This window comes from Rhinolophus sinicus, chromosome 2 (genome assembly GCF_057876585.1).
Source record: "Rhinolophus sinicus isolate RSI-liver-muscle chromosome 2, RSI-T2T, whole genome shotgun sequence".
Classification (NCBI taxonomy): Eukaryota; Metazoa; Chordata; class Mammalia; order Chiroptera; family Rhinolophidae; genus Rhinolophus; species Rhinolophus sinicus.
The window spans coordinates 63,426,607-63,448,077 of NC_142502.1; the positions used below are offsets into that span (position 1 = coordinate 63,426,607).

The following is a 21,471-nucleotide window of genomic DNA, read 5'->3' on the forward strand; positions in this document are numbered from 1 at the left end:
GTAAACCCAGAAGAGTAAGGAGACCTTCTTATATATTGATTGAGTAGTTCTAGTTTTTAAATAACTATAAGAACATTTGGTCTTATGTTTATCATATCATTGCAACCTTTATTTACAAAAAATGAAACAGTTAACAGTTGGTCAAACGAAAACATCATACCTTAGTATAACATTTTTTTTTAAAGAAAAACTCCAGTTACTTTGGGTTATTCTCTCATTTAATATGTGTTTTAGTAGCTGAATGGGAGTATCTTTTCAATTAAAATAAAATTCTGGCCCAAAAATAGACGAAATGGAAAACAAAAATATATGAACTATCTGTCACTCTTAGCACTATTTGTCTTTAATGTTGACTGCCGGCTTTACAATAATTTACAATTATTTCTTTGTCTTCACAAATATAGGTTTTATACCAGGTAGAAAATAAATACTGCTTTTGCAAATAGCAAACAAAACTAACCCTCACAACAGTTGCAAATGAATAATTCACCTTAAAGTATTAAAAATACTGTGCAAATTTAACAGCATTGGGTACTTTCATTATATGGAACTTAATAATTAACAAAAATGATTTCCATTTTCAAGGTACTTTTGTAAGAGGGTTTAATAAAAGAAATATATTAAGAAGCTTTTTGTAGAAAAATAATGAGATAATGTTGCAGCTCTGAAAGGACAAAATTTACTATACTGATATGGTTGCAACTGCTATCTTCTTTTCTCATTACCATATTCTAAAACAAGAAACATGGTATACATTTATAGTCTATTATTCAGATTTCAGAGTCTTAATATAGCTCCATCCATAGTAACCAGCACTATTAATCCCATTTAGATGTCTTCCTCCTCATGTAACTGTGTCCCTCACTATCAATAGCTTCATAGAGGTCCTTTTTATTCTCTTGTGTTGCATGTAGATAACCAATATAAGCCACGCAAAGCGAAAGCGTTATCAATCCGAAAGCCATTACAGGTTTGTTCTGTCAAAGAAAAAAAAAAAATCACAAATCTTCATTAAGACTAATAATTTGAGAAGACCCAAATATCTTTGGACTTTTCGCTTGACAAACCAAGTCTTTATTACTACACTAGCATTCTTACGGTAATATTTTCAATTATAATAATCTACCCAGTTCTATATTCAATTAACTCAACTCCCGATAATTTAGAGGTCATAGAAGACTCTTGCTTTTCCTCTCCAGTCTTACTTCTGTCTATGGCCATCTCAGAATTTTAAAAGTTTTTAAATATAGGAAAGATGTTCACAACTCTACAGAAATGTTTATTACTGTAACTCAGGCCCTCCTTTCTGCATGTTCACACTCATCAAGTGGGCTTTTCTTAGGTCAGTGTGAGTGCAGAGTTGCAATACAAGTTTCAATTTGCATTCTCTGCTTCCGTCACCATACCTGCTAGAATTAATAATGGCTGGGACTGTAATTTATAACAATGACCATATTTTCATGTTTGTTTGAATGGAAGGTCTAACTTACTTAATAGTACCTGATCAAACAATAAAAATTTCCTTCAAATTAATACGACTATTAAAATTTTAAATAGGAACTTGGGAAGTTGATCCATGAAAGCGTAACCGTTTTCTATTAAGATTCTCAAAATGCCCTAAAAAATAATTCGTTTTATATGTATATTTAGTGAAACAGCATTTAAGATTTTCCTTCCATCTGCATTTATTCAGAAATCTTTAATAGTCAACATAAAATTTCCATGATAAAATCAAATGTCACAGGAAAATAAAACTTTCTATTTCTGACTACCTAGTTAAATTACACATAAACTCTTATCCTGGGTGTATTTCTTACAGGTTTAATGAAGAGCTCTGGATTCACAGCTCGAAACAAGGTTGTCGTGCGGACTCCCCTGAGCCCTGGGTTTCCAAAGTCTTTCTCTTTGGGTGGTTCCTTTTTAAAGGCTGGAGGCTCAGGGGCTGAAGACATCTTGACTAATGATGATTTATTACCTAAAATAAAATAAGAAACATTTTTGTCTTTTGCAATTGTTTTTCTTTTTTTTTTTTTTTTTTGGATAGTGGTCTTTTAAAAAACATTCTATACTCAATTTTTTTCCTGAATTCCAGTCCAGATATATACCAAAAGTGATAGTCAATTATTTTATTATTTTGTGTAAGACATACTTTGTAAATGGTGCTTTTTGTTTGGCAAAATGGTTATTTTGTTTTTCGTTTCTTAGAACAAATCAGTGTGGTGGGCATAAGTTGTTTTCCTACTTTTACAGACGCCTGGAGAATTGTTTGTTGTCAGAGTCACACTGTATCTTACGTGCAGCGGGTACTAGGCTAGGAGCGGCCAGCGGGTTATCCACACCCTTCTCTATTTCCTTCCATTTTCTCTTTCCCACCTTCCCACGGCCCTTTCAGGACACCAATCTGAGAGAAGTACTAGCATTCCTTTGCTGTTTCTCCTACAGCTTCACCCTGTCCCACTTTCCCTTCATGCTCCTCCCAGCCTCCACGGGCCCAAACACTGGTAACCAAGCAGCAAGGGTACCAGTGGTCTTCACTCCCCCTTTGCCTATGGGCGACTCTCGGAACTAGTCTGCTATCTTCTTAATCTGAACATCCTTTTTCCTCTTACTCTAAATCTATCCTATTAAATCTAAGTGTGTCTTTTGGCTTCCATTTCTCCCAGCCCGAATAATTACATTTTGTGAATATTTTTCTATCCTAAGTACTATCAGGCAAAAGCTTATTGTTATAATTCCTGCCACCTAATACTGGGGGTGGACGGGTGGGGGGAGATGTTGGAAGGGAGGTGGTAGGGAAAGAAACCTTCCAAAGAAAGGCTGAAATTAGTCACAATTTAAAAAAAAATGGGGGGCGGGGCATAATTCTGCAACCCTACCATGCTGTAAATGTTTTAAGAGTCAAACATTCACATTTAAACACTTATTGAGTCTTTGTTTATACAAGCATTGTCTTTCATTTTATAGACTTTTTTATAAGCGATATTTTTGTAACTTCATCAGTTATGGAGAAAATGAGTTCAGTGTTTTCAAAAGTCTTTGTTGCAGTGGTCACTAAATATTAATTTATACCACTTAATTGGGTAAACACCTCACCAGGAACATCTGCTTGAAGGGGAAGGATTCTCAACACTTTGTATACTTGTGACGACTTCTGAATTGTTCACTGTTGGCTGTCCCAGGACTTGTTCCCCTCGGATGCTATGGCTGTCACTGTCGTCGTCATCGTCATCACTTTCGGGTCCCACTGACGGAAGTTAGCACTCTGGCAGCCATTTTAGGATTTCCTAATCTCGGGAACTGGTTAAATAAATTGCTCTCTGTAGCCAAAAGTCATCAAAGGCAAACTGGTTTGGAGACCAGTGACAGGAGCAATTAGGTAGCAGATTAGTTCCAACACCCGTGGACCTCAATGTATTCCACAGGAATCACGCTGTTTTCTGCCAACATTTCACTACTACCAACGGCTCTACAGACCCCCAGATCTCAGCAATCATGCCAATGGCTTGCTTCCCTTTATTTTCTCCGTTTTTCCTTCATTATCTAAATTTAGAGAGTTGTTTCCGCAGTGCGCTTTACTGTGCAGATTACACCCTACCTGGATGGCTGCAGCGTGGCTGTGTAGTTCTACGGGAAAAACTCAATACGTGCATAACCCAAGTACAGGAGAGTGTTGTGGGCAGAGCAAACGTCTATCAGCAAGAGGATATTGCATTTTGCTCCCTTCATTCTCTTGCCAACCTTTCTCAGCCATCTATTAAATACATCTCTCATCCTTTGGGCATGTGTATGGGTGTGGTAATCACAGGGGAGTAAATGATCATTTCTGAAGCCCTGACTTGCCAATGCCAAGCGGTCTCATCTTTTCCATCCAGGATACATTACATCAAAATAGAGCAATCATCAATCTCTGTTTATCTCCTTTGCGAAATCCACCTAGGGCACGATGTACATGAGGCAACAACTCGTAAAACACTTCATCAGAATTTAAAACTGTCATGCAAACTGTAACTAGCATTTTTTTTTCTTAATCTCTTCTGCATGCAAGTTACTAATTTTCTCTACTGGAACAGGGTGTGGTTTTTTTCATTATATACAACTTACGAAAAATTCCATGACATGTCTGAAATTTGTTCAGCCAGAACACACCTGCTTTAAACTCATCAGGCCCAAGGTTGGCAAAAAATCCAATGCTTTCCACTTACTCCGTGCCCATTTCTAGCACAAACTTCTTAATACCATGCAAAAAGAGCTATAAAACAGATTTTACATTCACTTCTGCTTTAGTCCCAGAGTCCCTTTAACTTCCATTTCAATTTTGGCTCAATCTTTCAAAAATGTCAACAATGTAGGGAGACAAATGCTACCTAAATTTCTTTACTTCTCCTTTTTTTGTGGCAACAATCAACTGCTTCTATTGTCTTCATTTTCTTCTATGAAAACTGCTGGCATTTCATCTTTCCCTCTTAGCCATGAGAGTAGGATAAATGGCATGTGTGAATGTATTTAGAATTTAAGTAACAAATGTTGGACACCAGATGGCTTAGGCTAGGTGCCAGTGATTTTTTTCTCCTTATGCTAATAACGTATTTGACTATAATTTGGGGAAAGACAAAATTCAGAAAAAAGCAATCATTAAAGTGGTAGTATTACACTCTGCAAATAGGCCAGGCCTATAAAAACAAAAATGTGAAGCAGGAAATAGTTAACACAATAGGCATGTTGTTAGGACTGAATCACAGCCTCAGAGTACACCACTAATCGAAACTGGGCCATTAGATAAAATACAAAGAAGGCCAAAAAAGCAAATATGCAAAGGTAAAATTCATGCACACCAGAAACTGATAACAGCATTTTCCTTTAAGTGTTGAGAAACAGCTGCATGTAATTAAAATAAAGCTACCTGGTAGAATATAATTTAAAATTGTTTACTGGGAAGAAAAGCAAAGTAATGGGGAAGGTGGGTGTAGACAATACATATTATAGAGCACAGAAGGGTCCTCTGACCACAGTTACCACGTACATTATGTATTGATGACAATGTGTCAAGAACTGAGGATTAACTGACTGACTCAAGCCTCACTTGAAGTCCAAAATTATATATATTCAGATATATGATTATGTATGTGTGTATATACAAACTATATAGATATATATAACGAGACAGAAATTTCAGCCAACAGAAATTTCACTATTTTAAAATTCTAAACGGATGCAGTCATATTGAATGTTATGAAACTCAATTTTAATGAAATTTCTGTAAAAACCATGTATTAAAAACCATGTGAAAACCAAGAGTGTTTAACATGAATTGTAATGACTTAATTTTAATTATAGAAGTCTTTGGTCTCCTCTTTCCCTTAGTGAAATCTACGTTTCCTTTGTAATAAATCAAGGAAATAAGCAATCAAGGTAGTAGTTATTATATTGCAACCTCCAGACACCCACATTCACCTTAATAATGCACTGTATAGGTTCAACTCTTTACCACAAATGACAATTAAAGAATACCTGGGCTGGAAACCACTGCAAATATTTACTGAAAGGACATTTTACAAATTAAGGGATTACCTATTACACTATATTTTTAAAGATTTAATATACCACAATTTTCATTGCTTGTGATATTTTGGAAAAGTATAAAGTAACATTTCCCATTATATATCATTCTGTTATTAGATGTGGTCTAAGACAGCTGTTTTATTGCTGCTGCTCCTTTTGTGAGCCAGTCACTGAAGAGTTGAACAACACTACTCCCAAAATTGCATGAACTTATTTATACCATCTATCAAACTAATAAATTTTAACAACCTTCTATACTTTAAATAAAAAATACAGATTACTGAGGCCAAGTAATATTTCCATCACCCATTTCTGTTCCCTTGTCAACTTATCAAAATAAACTGCTGTTTGTAATCTTTTTTTAATAGAATTTTTCATGCCTACCTATAAAAAAAGATCTAAACTAAGCTGCATTTACTGTGTTTCCCCCCAAATAAGACCAGGTCTTATATTAAGTTGTGCTCCAAAAGACAAATTAGGGCTTATGTTCAGGGGATGTCATTCTGAAAAATCATGCTAGGGCTTATTTTCCAGTTAGGTCTTATTTTCGGGGAAACGCGGTACTTCATATGTCCCTCACTAGTAGAAAGTGGTTTACTTTTTCCTTCTGCCCATCCTTTTGTGAAGGAACTATGCGATGGGAAAAGGAGGTAGCGCAGAGAAAGGACTACCTCTGCACAACTCTGAGAGTCATATACCTCAAAGTATGGGTGAGAATGGTGCCTCCTTGGAATTGTTAATGCACAGGTTGAAAGGTTGTCCAAGATGGTCAGAGATAATACCAGGACCGGTCATTTGTGAATGGTTTTCCCTCCTTTAGTAAAATTTTTGCTTAGCGGGATGACCCAGATATATTTGGCAACTAACATTAAACAATTCACTGGCATAAAATTGGCATGACTATCCATCTTACACTGTACATGAAAATCAGAACAAGATATAAAGAATATGAGTTACTTTGGGGAAAAATTTAATCTTCAGATATTTACTTTTGAAATAAGCATCTCAATAGACGATAAATCAAAATTATCAGAATCATAGAAAGTTAGTGAGAAGGAACCTTAGCAATGATCAAAACCTTTCTTTTAAAAGACTTTAGGGAATTAAAACATGGACAAAATATTTTGGTAAGATATAAATACACTTTTTTAGTTTCACATACCACACTATCTTAATATTTAAGAAAATAACTTTAAGTCTGGGGCAGAACACCTTAAAAATAATTTAAAAACAAGTTTGGGATAGAATCAGGGGCCTTTATGTCTTGAGGGAATCTAGCATATCCTCAAATTCCAACTTTGGTAATTATAAACTGTATGTCTTTGAGTAAATGACCTCTCTGGGCCTGTTTCCACCATTATAAAAGGGGCAATATCTATTGCATAGAATTACTATGTGGATTAAATGAGATAACATTTGTAAAAGGATATAATAGATGCTAAATAAATGGTAGCTTCTGTCATCCTCACCATCTAGTCCAATCTCCTTTCTAAACAAAGAGAAACCTAGACCCAAAGAGACTGTGTCTTTGCCAATGGGAGAGTGAGATAATCCTGGTCTCTGAATACCTAGCCCACTCCTATACCACCACTTCACTCCCACCTTACTCCTAAATCGATGACTCTGCATTGACAAGTTATCACAAGATTTAATAAACAAAATTGTAATCACTTAAATTTTAAAACATGGACTCTGTATTGTTTTTAATGTAAAACATACTTCTAAAAAGGTATCTTTCCATCTCTTGAATTGACTGTACCTGAAAAAAGGAGAAAGGTTATCACGATGGCTGTGGCGGACAACCGGAGGGCTGTCAAGTGTAATTTGGGTCCACTCCCCGCCCCATATGTGGTACCGACAACTACCGCTGGTTAGTACTCAGACACGCGTTCGAAGCCTCCAGAAAAAGAAGCTGCCTTCTATTGAGTTCCAGCCATTGAGTTGCAGGGGCAACACTTGACTGTTAAATCACAAAAAAGAAAGAAAAAAGCGGCGCCGCAGGTGAAAACAATTTCCCTACATAGGAGAGTTTAGTGACACTGACACACTGTCAGGACCAGAAGGGCTCTTAGGGTGGAGGTGTCCTTGAAAGGGGGCCCCGACCAGAGTGGGTGGGTTCCTGGAATGTCCTCGAGGGGCGGACAATGAGCGCTGTGGGGTCAGACCTCCGGGACGTGGCTCAGGTCGCCCCCGACGTGGCGAGGACTCGGGGTGCTCGACAGAATGTCGCCAAGTCCGACGCCCTTGGGGGTGAGGCCCGCGGGGCGGCCAGACCCGCTAAGACCAGGGACGAGCGCGCGGTGGGACGACCAACCTGTCCCCGCTTCCCTGCGCCCTCCGCCGCTCACCTGCCGCGGGGTCACCTACTCTCCGCGCCGGCGACGCTCCGCCTCGTCTCCGCTTGCGGGCGAGAGCGGCCGGGCTCACCGTCTGTCTTCGCGCCACAGCGGCCTCTACAGCCCGGAGGCTGAGACGCAGGGATGCGGGGGTGGATGGGACGCGGTTCCATCCAGTACCTCTCAGGCCCCGGTGCCCGCCCGGGGGTGGCTCGGGGTGGGCGTAGCGGGGGAGGGGGTCGCCCTGATGTTGGTTTGCTGGGATACACGTTATATTAGAACAAACAAAATAGTTACAGTAGCTGGTGCCCAGATCTTGGCATAGATTTATGTAAAGCTTTGGCAAATGGATTTTGAATGTAAAAGTTGTTCTCTCAAGCCAAATTAACTTTATATTTGAGTTTTCATTTTTTAAAGTTGTCGATAGATATCTGGTATTAGTAGGCAATCTTCTGACCGAATAAGTTAGACTTTAATGAAAAAGCTGTTTGTGACATGAGGTGTTCAACGTCACTAATCATCTGGGAAATGCATATTGAAGTGCACGAGATATCACCTCCCACACCTAGATAGAAGAGCCATTATCAAAAAGACAGGGCCTTTTGCAAAGCGAAAGTGTTGAATTTTGATGAAGTCCAAATAACCCGTTTTTGGGGGTTTTTTTTGGCTTGTGCTTTTGGTATCATTTCTAAGAATCTTTGCCTATCCCTAGTTTGTGAAGAGTTTCTCCTATGTTCTCTTCTAAAAGTTATAGTAATTTGTTTTACATTTATTTCAATGACCTGGGAGGAGATGTGGCATCTGGATGGGGCCAGGAGCTAAGACTGTAGGGCTGCGTCTGTAGGGCTCTGTCACACCACTGGGTCCAGAAAGGGCTGATTCAAACAGTGGTTAAGGGCAATTGGGTAAAGGGAGTCAAACACATGGTAACAAAAGTTAGACTTTGGGTGGTGAGCATGCAGTGGTACCTAAATAGAATTATAATGTTGTACACCCGAAATTTATATGTCATTGACCAATGTTACCTCAATAAATTTAATTTTAAAAACTGATTAAAATCAAGGAGAAAATGCTTATATTTTCATTTGAAAAATGTTGAAAACTCATGGTAGATATAGAAATGTGTTAAAATGTAACCTTTCCTGCACCCTTCGGATATTTTGTATCCAGGGAGTGTTTTCCCTCAATCCTTCCCTGTATTAGTCAGAAGATGGATGCATCACCCATGGCACCAGAATAAGCAGCAGCACGTTGCGGCACAGAGCCCTTCAACCTTGTCTTACCAAAACGTGAAACTTCAGAAGTACTCGATATTACAAACGTCAGTCATTATTAAGTAATATTGATTGTGTTTTTGGAATTATTCTAGACGGTAGAAATCTCCTACAAGTTCCTGGTGTAACTGAGAATTGCTGTTAGGAGACAGGTACTTCCTTCTTCATGCAGGCACCTTATGTTCACAAATTATACTGAAAAGCAATTCTTCTGAGATGTGGAGGCAAGTGATTTTCGTATGTGTTTTGCTGCCCAGCACAAAAGATAATTTTTGTTTGTTTTTCAAGCCTATGCATGTATCTCTCATTTCAGGTGTCTTTTTTTTTTTTTTTTTTTTTTTTTTTTTAACTGCAAATCTCACCACTCATGGTCAGTATTGCTTTTAATAGACAAAGACAGTGACAGCTACAATTTATTGAGAAGTTATTATTTCATTTAAGAACATTATAAAAACACTGTAGTAAGGAGTGCCTTTCCCATTTCACAAACAAGAAAATGGAGCCTATAGGGGACTTGAGCATCTTGAGCAAGGCCACAAAGTTAAGTAAGGAATAGGTCCAGGATTCTAACCCTGGCCTGTCTGAGTTCAGAGTCTATTGGATCTCTATTGTTTGAAAAAAAAATCTTGAAATAGAATTGACACCAAATTCTGATAACTCCCTCCTTGGACCTTGCCTCACCAGGCCAAACACTCCCAGTTGCTCCAATTCTTCTTTATATATGTTCAGAGACACCCTTTCCACCGTGATCACTGTCTTTTAGACCTATGTTTGTTTGTCAAAGGTCCTACTGAGGCCAGAACAAAACCCAGTGCTCCAGCTGTGTCTCAGCTGAGCAGAAAAGACTCCTGACCTCTCTTGGCAGAGACATCATGCTGTGAAACTATAAAGGTGAATTTCAGAGCACAGTGGTGTGGGGTGATGGCTCCTGGTACATAGCAGTGCTAATACTTCCATCACCGCAGCCAGCTACGATGTCAACCTGTACAACCTTAGTCATGTTCTCGTATGGCATCTGCATTCAACACAACTCTGTGGTCTCTCTTAACAGAGTGATCACCATGACAGGTCTCCCTGCACCCCCCAGCCTTGTGCAGTTTATCCAGGGGGACACACTGGACGTTTGGAGGCTCTGGCTTATACTGACTCGGTGTGCTCTGTTGCCACCCCTAGCTTTCTGACTTAAAGATGTTATTTCTATAATATAGTAGTAGTCTTTTTGCAGTCTTTGTTTATTCCAAACAACAAAATGGAAGTGGAATAATTATGTCTTTGTCAAAAGCACAGAAAGAGTCATACATGTAATTGAGAAAATGTAGGGTTGAGCAGAAGCACTTTGTCCAGAAACACCCATGTTGCTGCCTCTCGTTCCTCAAACATCCAAACCATATCCCACCTTTTCTACAGAACCTCTCCTGACCGCCCTGCCCCTGGCAATTTCTCTCTCCCCTAGTGTCTGTGCAAGGTGCTGCAAGATCCCAGGGGACTCGGACCTTTGTCTAGAAAAGCATGCCTCTGCCACACTGGGTCATTGAATGCTACCTTTGTTTGGGTTCTTGCCAACATTAGAGGAAAGCTGGGACCCTCGGGGATTCAGGAAGGCCACCCTGAGGGTCGCCTTAACAACAAGCTAGCTCAGTCCCACTGTCCCTGCAGATGGTGTCAGCACAAACAGGTAATGTTTTAAGACCACGCATAAAGTTTGCTAAGAGCTAATTATAAACAGAGGAGTGGAAAGTCGAAGGGCTGATCAACTCCAGAGATGAGGCTTTGGGATTTTATCAGGAGAGTAACCTTTTGGAAACTGGGTCATCATTCTGGGATCCTGGGATCTCTCTAAAAACCAAACCAAACAAGGTTTGCTTTACTGGATATGGAGAAGGTTCATTCAGCAATATAACTAATAATGTAAATTGACATTTTTCAAAATAAACTGCATTCTTCTTTGAGTTTTGGGCTGAATATATGAATACATGGAAGAATTTTAAAGGTCACGAATATTAAGAGAAGTATGAGAGAACCTGCACTGAAGTTCACGTGGTCTTTGGAGGTGGCTATCACAGTGCCAAGAAAAGAGCTGTGAGACTTGGGTTTAGCCCCAGTTCTTTTCTACACTTTCTGTACTGGCTCTGAGACCTGAGGCAGGCCGCTCTCTGTGGTTCTGTTTCCTCATCTTTAAAATGAAGGCATTAAATTTCATGACATCTAATATGATTTCCAAATGTAAAAATCTGTTTCTAAGCTATTCATATTCCAAGAGAGACAGGATTTCATTTTTCATTTCTACGCTTCTTTAATTTTAGCCAAACTCACACCTAGACATGGCTCCATAAAAAACATACTTTCCCTCTCTCCCTCTGTTATTTACAGAGAAAATGTCTCTTATCAATGTTTCTTGGGTTTGGGAAAGTGATTTTTACTATGCCTTTTTACATTCTGGGTTTCTAAGCATAGGACATAGTGAAGTTAAAGTAAGCTAATCAAAACTGACGTAAATTGTTCTTTGGGCTGTTGTTTTTTTATAGATAGGCTTTGATTAATAACCTTGGAAAGTCATTTAAAGAGATGAAACACTCTCATTGTTCTAGCTTCTTTGTGTAGATGACCAGGTTTTATAAAAAGGGATGTTCAATGAACTGTGTGTACGTGAGTGGCTTTGAATTTGTTTTCCCAGTTTCAGTTCTCTTATAACGTATATTGCAAACAGCAGAGACACAAGAATTTTCATCTAAGTTATGAGCCAAAACAAATGATCAGGTTACACCTGTTTGGCTTATACTACCTTGGAAACCACTAGACTCCATTTCCCTGAGTGTAAAGAATTAGTTCCCTCTCAGGGAAACAATATAATCAACTCATGATTTTTCTAATGGAACGAGCAACCACCTGGATCTCTTCTTAATCTCAACATCTGTGTCAAGAGGTAAGTTGAGCTTATTTCTCTTATGATAGGACCTGTTTATTTAATGGGAAAATAGCACTTCTTGTAATTGGGTAGTCATTACTTCTTTCCAAAATGTTTCGGTGAGAGAAGTAATCCTAATTATTATAAGCCTACACATAGAGCTCTTCAGTTTTGTATCGCATCACAGATGCCCTTTATGGATAAGCTGCCTCTAAGTAATGTTGCCTATTTGGAATATGCTATTGAGAGGGCTTTCGGAGGCTGTGGCCAAGTCAGAAAGTCTGGCCTGAGCACAGAGAGTGGGCTGATGTGAATGAGTGGGACACTGGGGACACAGAAGAACAGCCCAGGACCTTCCGTGGCCCTTTATGTGTGGCCTAAGGACAACCTTCACACTGCCCCTAAGAGGGGATCTTCTAAAAATGGCAATTACTTTATTCATACAAGAAATTAAAATAGCAGGCGAGTGATGTATATGTATATGTGACAGCCTGTGTGGACCCTCAGTGTTGACAAATTACTTTTTTAGCATACTGTTATTTACACACATAAAACCTAAAATTAGACCTAAAATTATTTTACACCTACAGGCTAATCCTTAGACTTATGGTTCTTACGCAATTATATTTACAAAAGACAAATCAAATGTCACAAAACCAGTAACAGTAATTAAAATTTAGCAGACAAATATGTTGTTTTGCTGAAATTAAACCACTACTCATTAAGAGAATAAGACACAGACTGCAGAAGCCCAGGTTCTGGACCCTGGTCCTGCCTTTCCCACCGTGGGTCAGTGGGTGGCTTGTTCTGCCAGCACCTCTCTCCACTCCAACTACCCGCAGGCTTCATTCGTGCTGCACTCTCAACATAGCTTCCTTTGCCTTTGTTTTGAGCACAAACCTGTCATGTGTTGTTTCTCATTAAACCAAGTAAAGTTCTGCAACTTGGTTCCAATACGATTTTAAATATGATGTAAATATCAGAGATCAGCAAACGTTTTCTGCAAAAGGCCAGATAGTAAATATTTTGGCTTTGCGGGCTGTACCAGTTCTGTTGCAACTGCTTAACTCTGCTTTTTTAACATGAAAGCAGGAGTAGACAATGAGAAACAAAGAGGCATGGCTGTTTTCCCCAAAAAACAGTTTATTTACAAAACATGTAGTGGACTGAATTTGGCCTGAAGGCTGTGTAGTTTGCCAAATCCATTTGGGATTTTTAATAAAATTATTAAATAGTTGAATCAACATTGACGCCAATAATGAAAAGTACTGTTGCAATACGTTCAATATTTGAATTATTTGAGTAAATAGAAACGAATGGGTGTTTCCTATCAATATTTACATGAGATATGACTGCAAAGAGATATGAAAATTAATTTCTTATCTTTTAGCTGAATTTTCTTAGTGTGGTCAGTGAGAAGAGTTAACGCCCTTGAAGACTGTATGAGTGATTTATTCTATAGCAAAGAGCAAAAAAGTTTGAGACCGAATATTGCACCTTAGATTCAGCTTTGCTCTTTTTTTTAGCTCAATGTAGCTAATATTTACTACATAGCTACTTTATACTAAGCCCTTTGGCAGATACAAAACAAATAGAAAACATGGTCTTTGACTCCAAGCCACATATAAGGTTCACTGGGGAGAAACAATCTATATGAGTAATTAAGATGTTGTATCATGTTATGCACTAATATGTGCTAAGGCTTAGGGCTACAGAATCTGAAGAGAGAAAAATCACAGTGTGGAAGGCTATGAGGAGGAGGCAGGGCAGAGAGTAGGGAGGAGCCGCGCAAGCAAGTGCACAGGGATGGTAACGATGTGGGCTGCCTGAGGCGGGAGACATAGGGAGGCGGGGGAGGATGAACCATCTGACCACAGTGGGTGTTGGTGAATGTTGGTAGACAAGATGTTGGGGACATCTACTAGGTGCATTTCTTGCAGAGATGAAGCAGGATGGTCTGTATTGCAGGTCCAGCCAGGAGTTAGAGGAAGCAGGGACTTCAAAATAGGAATGCTGAACTTAATGGAGAATGGAGTGACACTTAATTCAGGGAGAGAAAGAGAGGCTGGGTCCAAGGAGAAGAATGATTGAGGTTCCCAAGTGTTTCTGGAGAAGTTTCTGAGATTAGAGAGGGCTGTGTTCCCAATCATCACAGAATTTTGCACTGTTATTTAGGCACTGGGTGTGTAATAGAGGAAAATCAAGGTACCTGCTTAGGTTGCCAGACAAAATATATACAATTATCCAGTTTAGTTTTAATTTCAGACAAACAATAAATACATTTTTTAGTATAAGTAATCCCCAATATTGGACGGCACACTTATACTAGAAAATGATCCACTGTTTATCTGAAATTCAAATTTAACTGGATATCCTACATTTTTATTTGCTCAATCTGGCAACCCTAGTCCCTTCTCTCATAGGGCACACAGTTTATACAGATATTGACCATATAAATAATATGTGATTATAAGTTATAAGTGGCATGAAGGAAAAGACGCCAGGAGAAACAAGAATTCCAAGGAATACTGAATTTAGTTCGGTGGAGTCAGGGAAAGCCTTCTGACTCAGGTGAAGGGGACAAGGGCATCACAGGTGGGAGGAACAAAGTCAATGTGGCGTCTGATGGAGGAAACGAAAGGCGATGTGTACGCCTGGAACTTATTGTGCCTTAGTGTGTGAGATGAGGTTGGACAGACAGGCAAAGGCACCACTAGGCAGGGCTTGGTCGTCCAGGTAAGTATTTGGCCCTAAATGCGATGGGAAGCCATGTTAGGGTTTAAGCAGAGAAATGAGACAATATAACCTCCATTTTTAAATGTTAATCTGGTTACAGAATGGAGAATGGGTTGGAGGAGGCCAAGAATGAGAAAAGGGAAGACAGATAAGAAGCTATGACGGTATACCGGGCAGGAGATGAGGATGGCTTGGATTAGGGTGGTGGCAGTGTAGATGAAAAGAGTGAAAAGTTTTAGGGTACAGTTCGAAGGTAGAAACTTTGGACTTGTAGACTGGATGTGGGGTTTGGGGCAGAGAGAAGGAGAAAAACAACGTCCATGTTCCTGGCTTCAACACTTGGGTGGAATAGTGGTGTGATTTACTGAGAAGAGCAGTGTTTTCTATGGGGTGAAGGGGAGGCAGCGAGTGGAATAAACAATAGCAAGAGTTCACTTTTGGACATTTTAAGTTTACGAGATGATATCTTAGTAGAGACAACAAGGAGGCAGCTGGAGCTCAGAGATGAGAGATGTGGACTGGAAATATATAATTTGGGGAATCACCGACATGTATGTAGAGGCAAGAAAGACTGAAAAGGATTCACGTGATTTTCCTACATGGTGACCCTCCACATATATATTGATAGGCTTGATTTGTAAACATTTATTCTACAAACAGCTTTGTCCAACTGTTACAAAAACATACACACATGAAACAGTGATAGGTCTGATTTGTTAGTGCTTTCTTTTTTAATTAGGTTTACTTTTTTCAGATCTAATTTTGTAAGTTCTTATTGTAAAACATATGGGCAACACAGAAAATCATGAACGAATAAAATCTTAAGAATGTTTTCATTGATAAGCATTGTTAATATCTTGTTATTCTTCCTTTTGTCCCTATTTTTATTCCCTACATAAACAGTTCTCCTTAAATGTTCAGGTTACTCGAGTCAGTATCGTTCCCTTATATTGTAAATAGGCTTCCTTCCACCCACATTTTTGGGAAAAAATTTTATTGTGGTAAAATGTATATATAATATGAAACTTGCCATTTTAATCATTTTTAAGTGTACAATTCAATGGCATTAATTACATTTTCAATATTGTGCCACCATCACCACTATCTAGTTCCAAAACTTTTTCAACCCCAAACAGAAACTCTAACCATTAAGGAATAACTCCCCATTTTTCCTTCCTTCCAGTCTCTGGTAATATCTAATCTACTTTCTCTCTCTATGGATTTGCTAGATACTTCATATAAATGGAAGCACACAATATTTATCCATTTGTGTCTGACTTATTTCACTTACCATAATGTCTTCAAGGTTCATCCTCGCTGTACCATGCATCAGAACTTCATTCCTTACTCATTCATCTGTGGATGTAACTTGAGTTCTTTCCACCTGTTAGCGATTTAGAATAACACTGTAATGAACATTGGCATACAAATATTTCTTCGAATCCCTCTTTTCAACTTTTGGGGGGTATATATATCGAGAAGTGGAATTGCTGGGTCATATGGTAATTTTATGTTTAGCTTTTTGAGGAACTGCCAAACTGTTTTCTACAGTGGCTGCACCACTTTACATTCCCACCAGCTTTGTGCAAGGGTTCCAATTTCTCCACATCCTTGCCCATACTTATTTTACTTAAACAAAAAATTATACTCATCCTAGTGTGAAGTGATATTTCATTGTGTTTTGAGTTGCATTTCCCTAATGACTAATGATGTTATGATCCTTTTGTGTGGATTGGCCACTTGTATATCTTCTTTGGAGAAACGTTTGTTTTGGCCATTTTTAAAAACTGTCTATTGTTGTTGAGTTTTAGGATTTTTAAAAAGTATATTCTGGCTATTAAGCCCTTACCAGATACATGACTTACAATTTTTTATTTTTATTTTGTAGGTTGTCTTTTTTACTTTCTTGATAATGTTCTTTAACGAACAAAAGTTTTTAATTTTGATGAAGTCCAACTTATCTATTTTTTTTATTTTATTGCTTATGCTTTTGGTGTTATATCTAAGAATACATGACCAAATCCAAGGTCATGAAGATTTACCCCTATGTGTTCATCTAAGAGTTTTATGGTTTTAGCTCTTATATTTAGGTCATTGATCCATTTTAATTTTTAAAAATGGTGTCAGGTAGGGATCCAACTTTATTCTTTTGCATGTGAAAATCTGGTTGTCCCAGCACCTTTTCCTCATCCCCACTTTTAATTTAGATCAAATATTTTGGGAGGGAGGGATATTTGCAACTTTCAAAAATTATTCCTGATATTAAGAATATTGAATATTTACTTTCTGAAAATGTTTAACTGCATTTTCCAAATTGAATTCCTGTGCAGTTAACTGCTACTTTTAAGAGAAAGGAGAAAACCATAGACAAATTGGTAAGTGGAAACTCTTTGAAAATTGGGAGTAATCCTTGATGATTTAAGAAAATGGATAAAGACCCTTATTAAAAATAAGAGACAATCTGATTATTGAGATAAAACTTTTGAGCTAATAATGTCAATTTTCAAATGCTTAAAAGGCTATTATATGGAGATTCCTATTTTCTACCTTCACAGGAACAGAGCTAGAAAAAAAATATATACCTAACTTGCAATTGGAAAGACTTCACTTTGAAACCAAGAAATGGTTTTTAATGACAAAATGAGAAAATAATGCTTATTGAGCAGCCACCGTGTGTCACTCTGTTTTGAGCCCCAGGAGGTAGGACTATTATCATCACAGACGAAGTTGGACTTGATTGAACCCAAGGCGTCCAACACTGGGCCCAGGTTCTTATCCACTAGGCTAAGCCACCTCTGTTAAAAGTGAACCAACATTAGAACACCCCTCCCTCCTCAGAAAAACCACTATCAGCAGGAAATTTCAAAATAGGATGGATATTTATCAAATGAAATTCATAATCCTGACACATTTGATGACATTAATCAAATATTTTGGGAGGGAGGGATATTCTTCTGATTTTCTTCAAACACCAGTCCCTTTCTTGCTTCTTTCCTGTTAGCAAAACTGTCTGTATCCACTCTTACCTTCCTCCCTTCTCTAATATGCCCGAGAGAGTACTTCCAAATGTTTTGGAACATTACACAAATATCCTCTTGAATAACGTGGACAAAAACCCAATGACACATGTCCTGGGGAAACATAATACCTTTTTTTTCTTTTTAATCTTTGGGGCTTTGTTTTAATAATTCATGGAGACATTAACCTTTCAGGTGGATTTGAGAATCCTTTCTATTTAATACACTTTTGTTTGTGTCCTGAAACCAAGGCCATTGAAATATGTATTCTCTGCTGAATAGATACTGTGTGTGCATGTATCTTTGTTTTCCCTGAAAACACCTTTTAACCTTCATGCATCTCCGCAGGGCTCTAGCATGTGGGCTTCCTGCTTATTGTTCCCTCTGTGAGAGATAATGTGAGGTACTCCAACAGCTGTGCTGTTATAACAATATCCCAATTTTCTAAACCTCCTGGTTTTGTTAAGTCTATGAAGAAAGTGAGAAGTAATTAATTTTTGTAATGAGAAACAGGATCTGAAATGGCCAAGTTTTCACCTGAGGAATCACGAAGTATTTTAGTGGTAGACCTGGAGCACTAGCCCACATCTTCTGATTATAGTAGAGAGTGAAGAGCAATGATTTTCAACTGGAGAGGTTTTGCCTTATTTCTCCATGGTACATTTGGAAATGTCTGGAGACCTTTTTGGTTGTCACAAATGGGGGTGGGAGGTGGTGCAAAGCATCTAGCTGGTAAAGGCCAGGAATGCTGCTAAATACCCTACAATGCATAGGACAGATGCTGCAACACAGAATTATCCAGTCCAAATGTCAATGCTGCCACTGCTGAGAAACTGTTTTAGAGTAATGGAAATCGGAATTGAAGCCTGCTCTGCATGTTACTTTATGTCTCTGGGAAAGTGGCATCATCTTTCAGATTCTGCTTTCTCATCTGAAAAAAAAAAAAAAAAAGAGAGAGAGAACTGCCATTATAAACAAACAAACAAAACACCACTTTCTAGGGTGGTTGTGAGAGACCAACTCAAAAGCACTGAACAGAGTGCAGAGCATATTATAGGCCCAACAAACGAAAACCAGGGTCCAGACCAGAGTTCAACAATAAACAAGATGGCAGCAGAGAGCACCAGAAAGACAATGTCACTGAAATGGAAAAGATTAACGTTGCTTCCTATCAGCTTTTATAAGAGAGCAAAAGAGATGGAGAGAGGTACAAGAGAATTAAGCAGCATTGAGGAGGGTAAGGGAAGAGATGAAACTGAAAATAGGAAGCGGTGGGAGGGTTATACAGGTGAGATTTCAGTTCTGATGTGAAGATACATTTGAGAGACATTTAGGAGGAATCAGAACTTGGTGTGCAATTAAAAAAGGGGCGTAAGAGAGGAGTCTAGGATGAATATGAGATTTCTGACTTGGGTGCTTGGATGTTGGTGATGACATTCAACTAGATAAGGAAATCAAAGGGTAGGGGAAATAGGCAGATCAAGAATGAGATGTAGAGCTGGAATGAATATCTTGAGGCAAAAGGAGACCAATCTCTCCCTCCAAACTTGGTAAAAAAGGTAACTTGGGCATGGATGGAGTTTGGAGGGATGAAGGAGCATGAGTTTGTGGAAGTTCGTATTGTAGAACCTCACTTTTTACTATTAAAATGCAGACAAGCTCAGCTGCTATTATGGGATACAGAACATAAGGCACAGGGAATATTGGGGAGGGACATTGACAAATTACAGAGTACAACTTCAAGCTGGCATGTGAGGGATAGCTCAAGGTACCAAGGTCACATTGGGACTCATATCTAATTCTTTCCAGGTCAGCAACAGAACCCATCCATCCTTAGAGAGAAGCAATAACCTAGAAGGATTTGTTTGAAAATGGGGAAATGTATGGGGGATGACCCACCAACTTCTAAATTGGGCATGGGATCAACATCTGTGGACCAGTTGTCTCATGTCCTTGTATGAAAGTAACCGTAGTCTACGGGATTCTCAGAGACCCCTCAACATCCAGAGTTGTAATAATGCAGAAATTTGAGTTTATCTTCCATAAGCCCATAATCAAGACAGTAGAAATAAATGATCAAAGGAATGGAAAGAAATGAATTATGATGAACTTTTTTTCTTTTGCAGAATCTTGCCTTCTTTTGAGCCTAAGCCATGAGCTGGATGTTCCTCAGAGACCTCCTGAGTGGAGTAAATAAGTACTCAACTGGGATTGGGAGGATATGGCTAGCTGTTGTGTTCATCTTCCGTTTGCTGGTCTACATGGTGGCAGCAGAGCACGTGTGGAAAGATGAGCAGAAAGAGTTTGAGTGCAACATTCGACAACCGGGTTGTGAAAATGTGTGTTTTGACTACTTCTTTCCCATCTCCCAGGTTAGACTTTGGGCCTTACAACTGATCATGGTCTCCACACCTTCACTTCTGGTGGTCCTTCATGTGGCCTATCGTGAGGACAGAGAGAAAAGGCACAGAAAGAAACTCTATGCCATCCTAGGTACGATAGATGGAGGCCTGTGGTATACTTACCTTATCAGCCTCATTGTTAAAACTGGTTTTGAAATTGGCTTCCTGGTCTTATTTTATAAGCTGTATGGTGGCTTTAGTGTTCCCCACCTTATGAAGTGTGATTTGAAGCCTTGTCCCAACACTGTAGACTGTTTCATCTCCAAACCCACTGAGAAGACCATCTTCATACTCTTCGTGGTGATCACCTCATGCCTGTGCATTGTGTTGAATTTCATCGAACTGAGCTTTTTGGTTCTCAAATGCTTTGTTAAATGCTGTCTCCAAAAATATTCTAGCAGAGCCACGTCCTCAGTGTGTGAGTGCCACAACCTCAGACATGCTGAATGTGGTGCGCACGCAGCCCTGCACGGCTACAGCATCACTTCAGGCTCGGCCACCAGCAAACCCCAGCGAGGTGAAACAAAGCTGCTCTGTGACACACACGAGGGTTAAACAAAGCAACCCCGCACCCATCCTAAGCAAGACCGAGGCTGGGTTGGAAAACAAAGGGTGTTAGCCTTCATGTAATTGGGGAAGAATTTAACCGTTTTCCGGGATATGCTCAGTTGTGCCCATGAGTCAGAGGCCTCACTGTGTTGTTGCAGGGTTCATGTGGGTGCAGGAATTGTGTTTGAATAGTTCATTGCAAATTAGTCTGAAGAAATCCAACTAACACCATTTTTGTAAGTGCTTAGACCTGTTAAGTGGGAAATATAAAAAGTGACACTCCTGACCAATGTGATGGCCTCCAAGCTGCAATCCAGGCACTGGTAATCTTTCTAAAGTAGCAGCCAAGACCTCACTCACTCAGCCCAACTAAACATCACTGGGGAATAGCGCACGTAAGCCTGAGCTAACACACGTCTGAAAGCATCCCTCCAGAGTTATGACGGAAGGCAGGTCCAAAGAAAGCAGCACATTGACAGGGACGGGAAAGGACCTAGAGAAAGAATATGTGCACTTGACAATTAACACTTCTCTTTAACCACAGAACTTTGAAGTACTTTATACATTTCCGTATTATTGAACCTTTTTATAATCAGGAATTCACAATGTATCTTATGTCAGTTTGCCTACAATTTACTAGTACATCTCCCCTCCCTCTAGAATAGGTAATTGTGTACTATGCTGTTACTTTCC

At 39.0% G+C, this 21,471-nt stretch overlaps 2 protein-coding genes across 3 annotated transcripts; one reads left to right on the top strand and one right to left on the bottom strand.

Moving 5' to 3' along the window:
* Nucleotides 1-82: 82 nt before the first annotated feature.
* On the bottom strand, nucleotides 83-8,008 carry SMIM8 (small integral membrane protein 8). 2 transcript variants are annotated; one of them, XM_019743310.3, is made up of 3 exons: nucleotides 7,908-8,008; nucleotides 1,818-1,975; nucleotides 83-977 (listed from the first exon to the last, which is right to left on the bottom strand). In XM_019743310.3, exons 2-3 carry the CDS (start codon nucleotides 1,950-1,952, stop codon nucleotides 819-821), a joined length of 294 nt encoding a protein of 97 aa, XP_019598869.1. In that variant the 5' UTR covers nucleotides 1,953-1,975; nucleotides 7,908-8,008; the 3' UTR covers nucleotides 83-818. The 2 variants fall into 2 exon arrangements, with proteins under 2 accessions (XP_019598869.1, XP_074189375.1); XM_074333274.2 differs by lacking the exon at nucleotides 7,908-8,008 and adding an exon at nucleotides 7,319-7,901.
* A 3,868-nt stretch (nucleotides 8,009-11,876) lies between these two features.
* Nucleotides 11,877-20,795, top strand: GJB7 (gap junction protein beta 7). Its single transcript, XM_019743231.3, has 2 exons — nucleotides 11,877-12,092; nucleotides 19,954-20,795. Exon 2 carries the CDS (start codon nucleotides 19,981-19,983, stop codon nucleotides 20,782-20,784), a length of 804 nt encoding a protein of 267 aa, XP_019598790.3. The 5' UTR covers nucleotides 11,877-12,092; nucleotides 19,954-19,980; the 3' UTR covers nucleotides 20,785-20,795.
* Nucleotides 20,796-21,471: the final 676 nt, after the last annotated feature.

Bases quoted from the DNA above. Each gene is read 5' to 3' on its own strand.
- GJB7 (XM_019743231.3), top strand. From the start codon at position 19,981: ATGAGCTGGATGTTCCTCAGAGACCTCCTGAGTGGAGTAAATAAGTAC.
- SMIM8 (XM_019743310.3), bottom strand. From the start codon at position 1,952: ATGTCTTCAGCCCCTGAGCCTCCAGCCTTTAAAAAGGAACCACCCAAA. The intron at 978-1,817 runs GTAAGAAATACA...TTTCTTTGACAG, and splicing joins CAGAGCTCTTCATTAAACCT to AACAAACCTGTAATGGCTTT.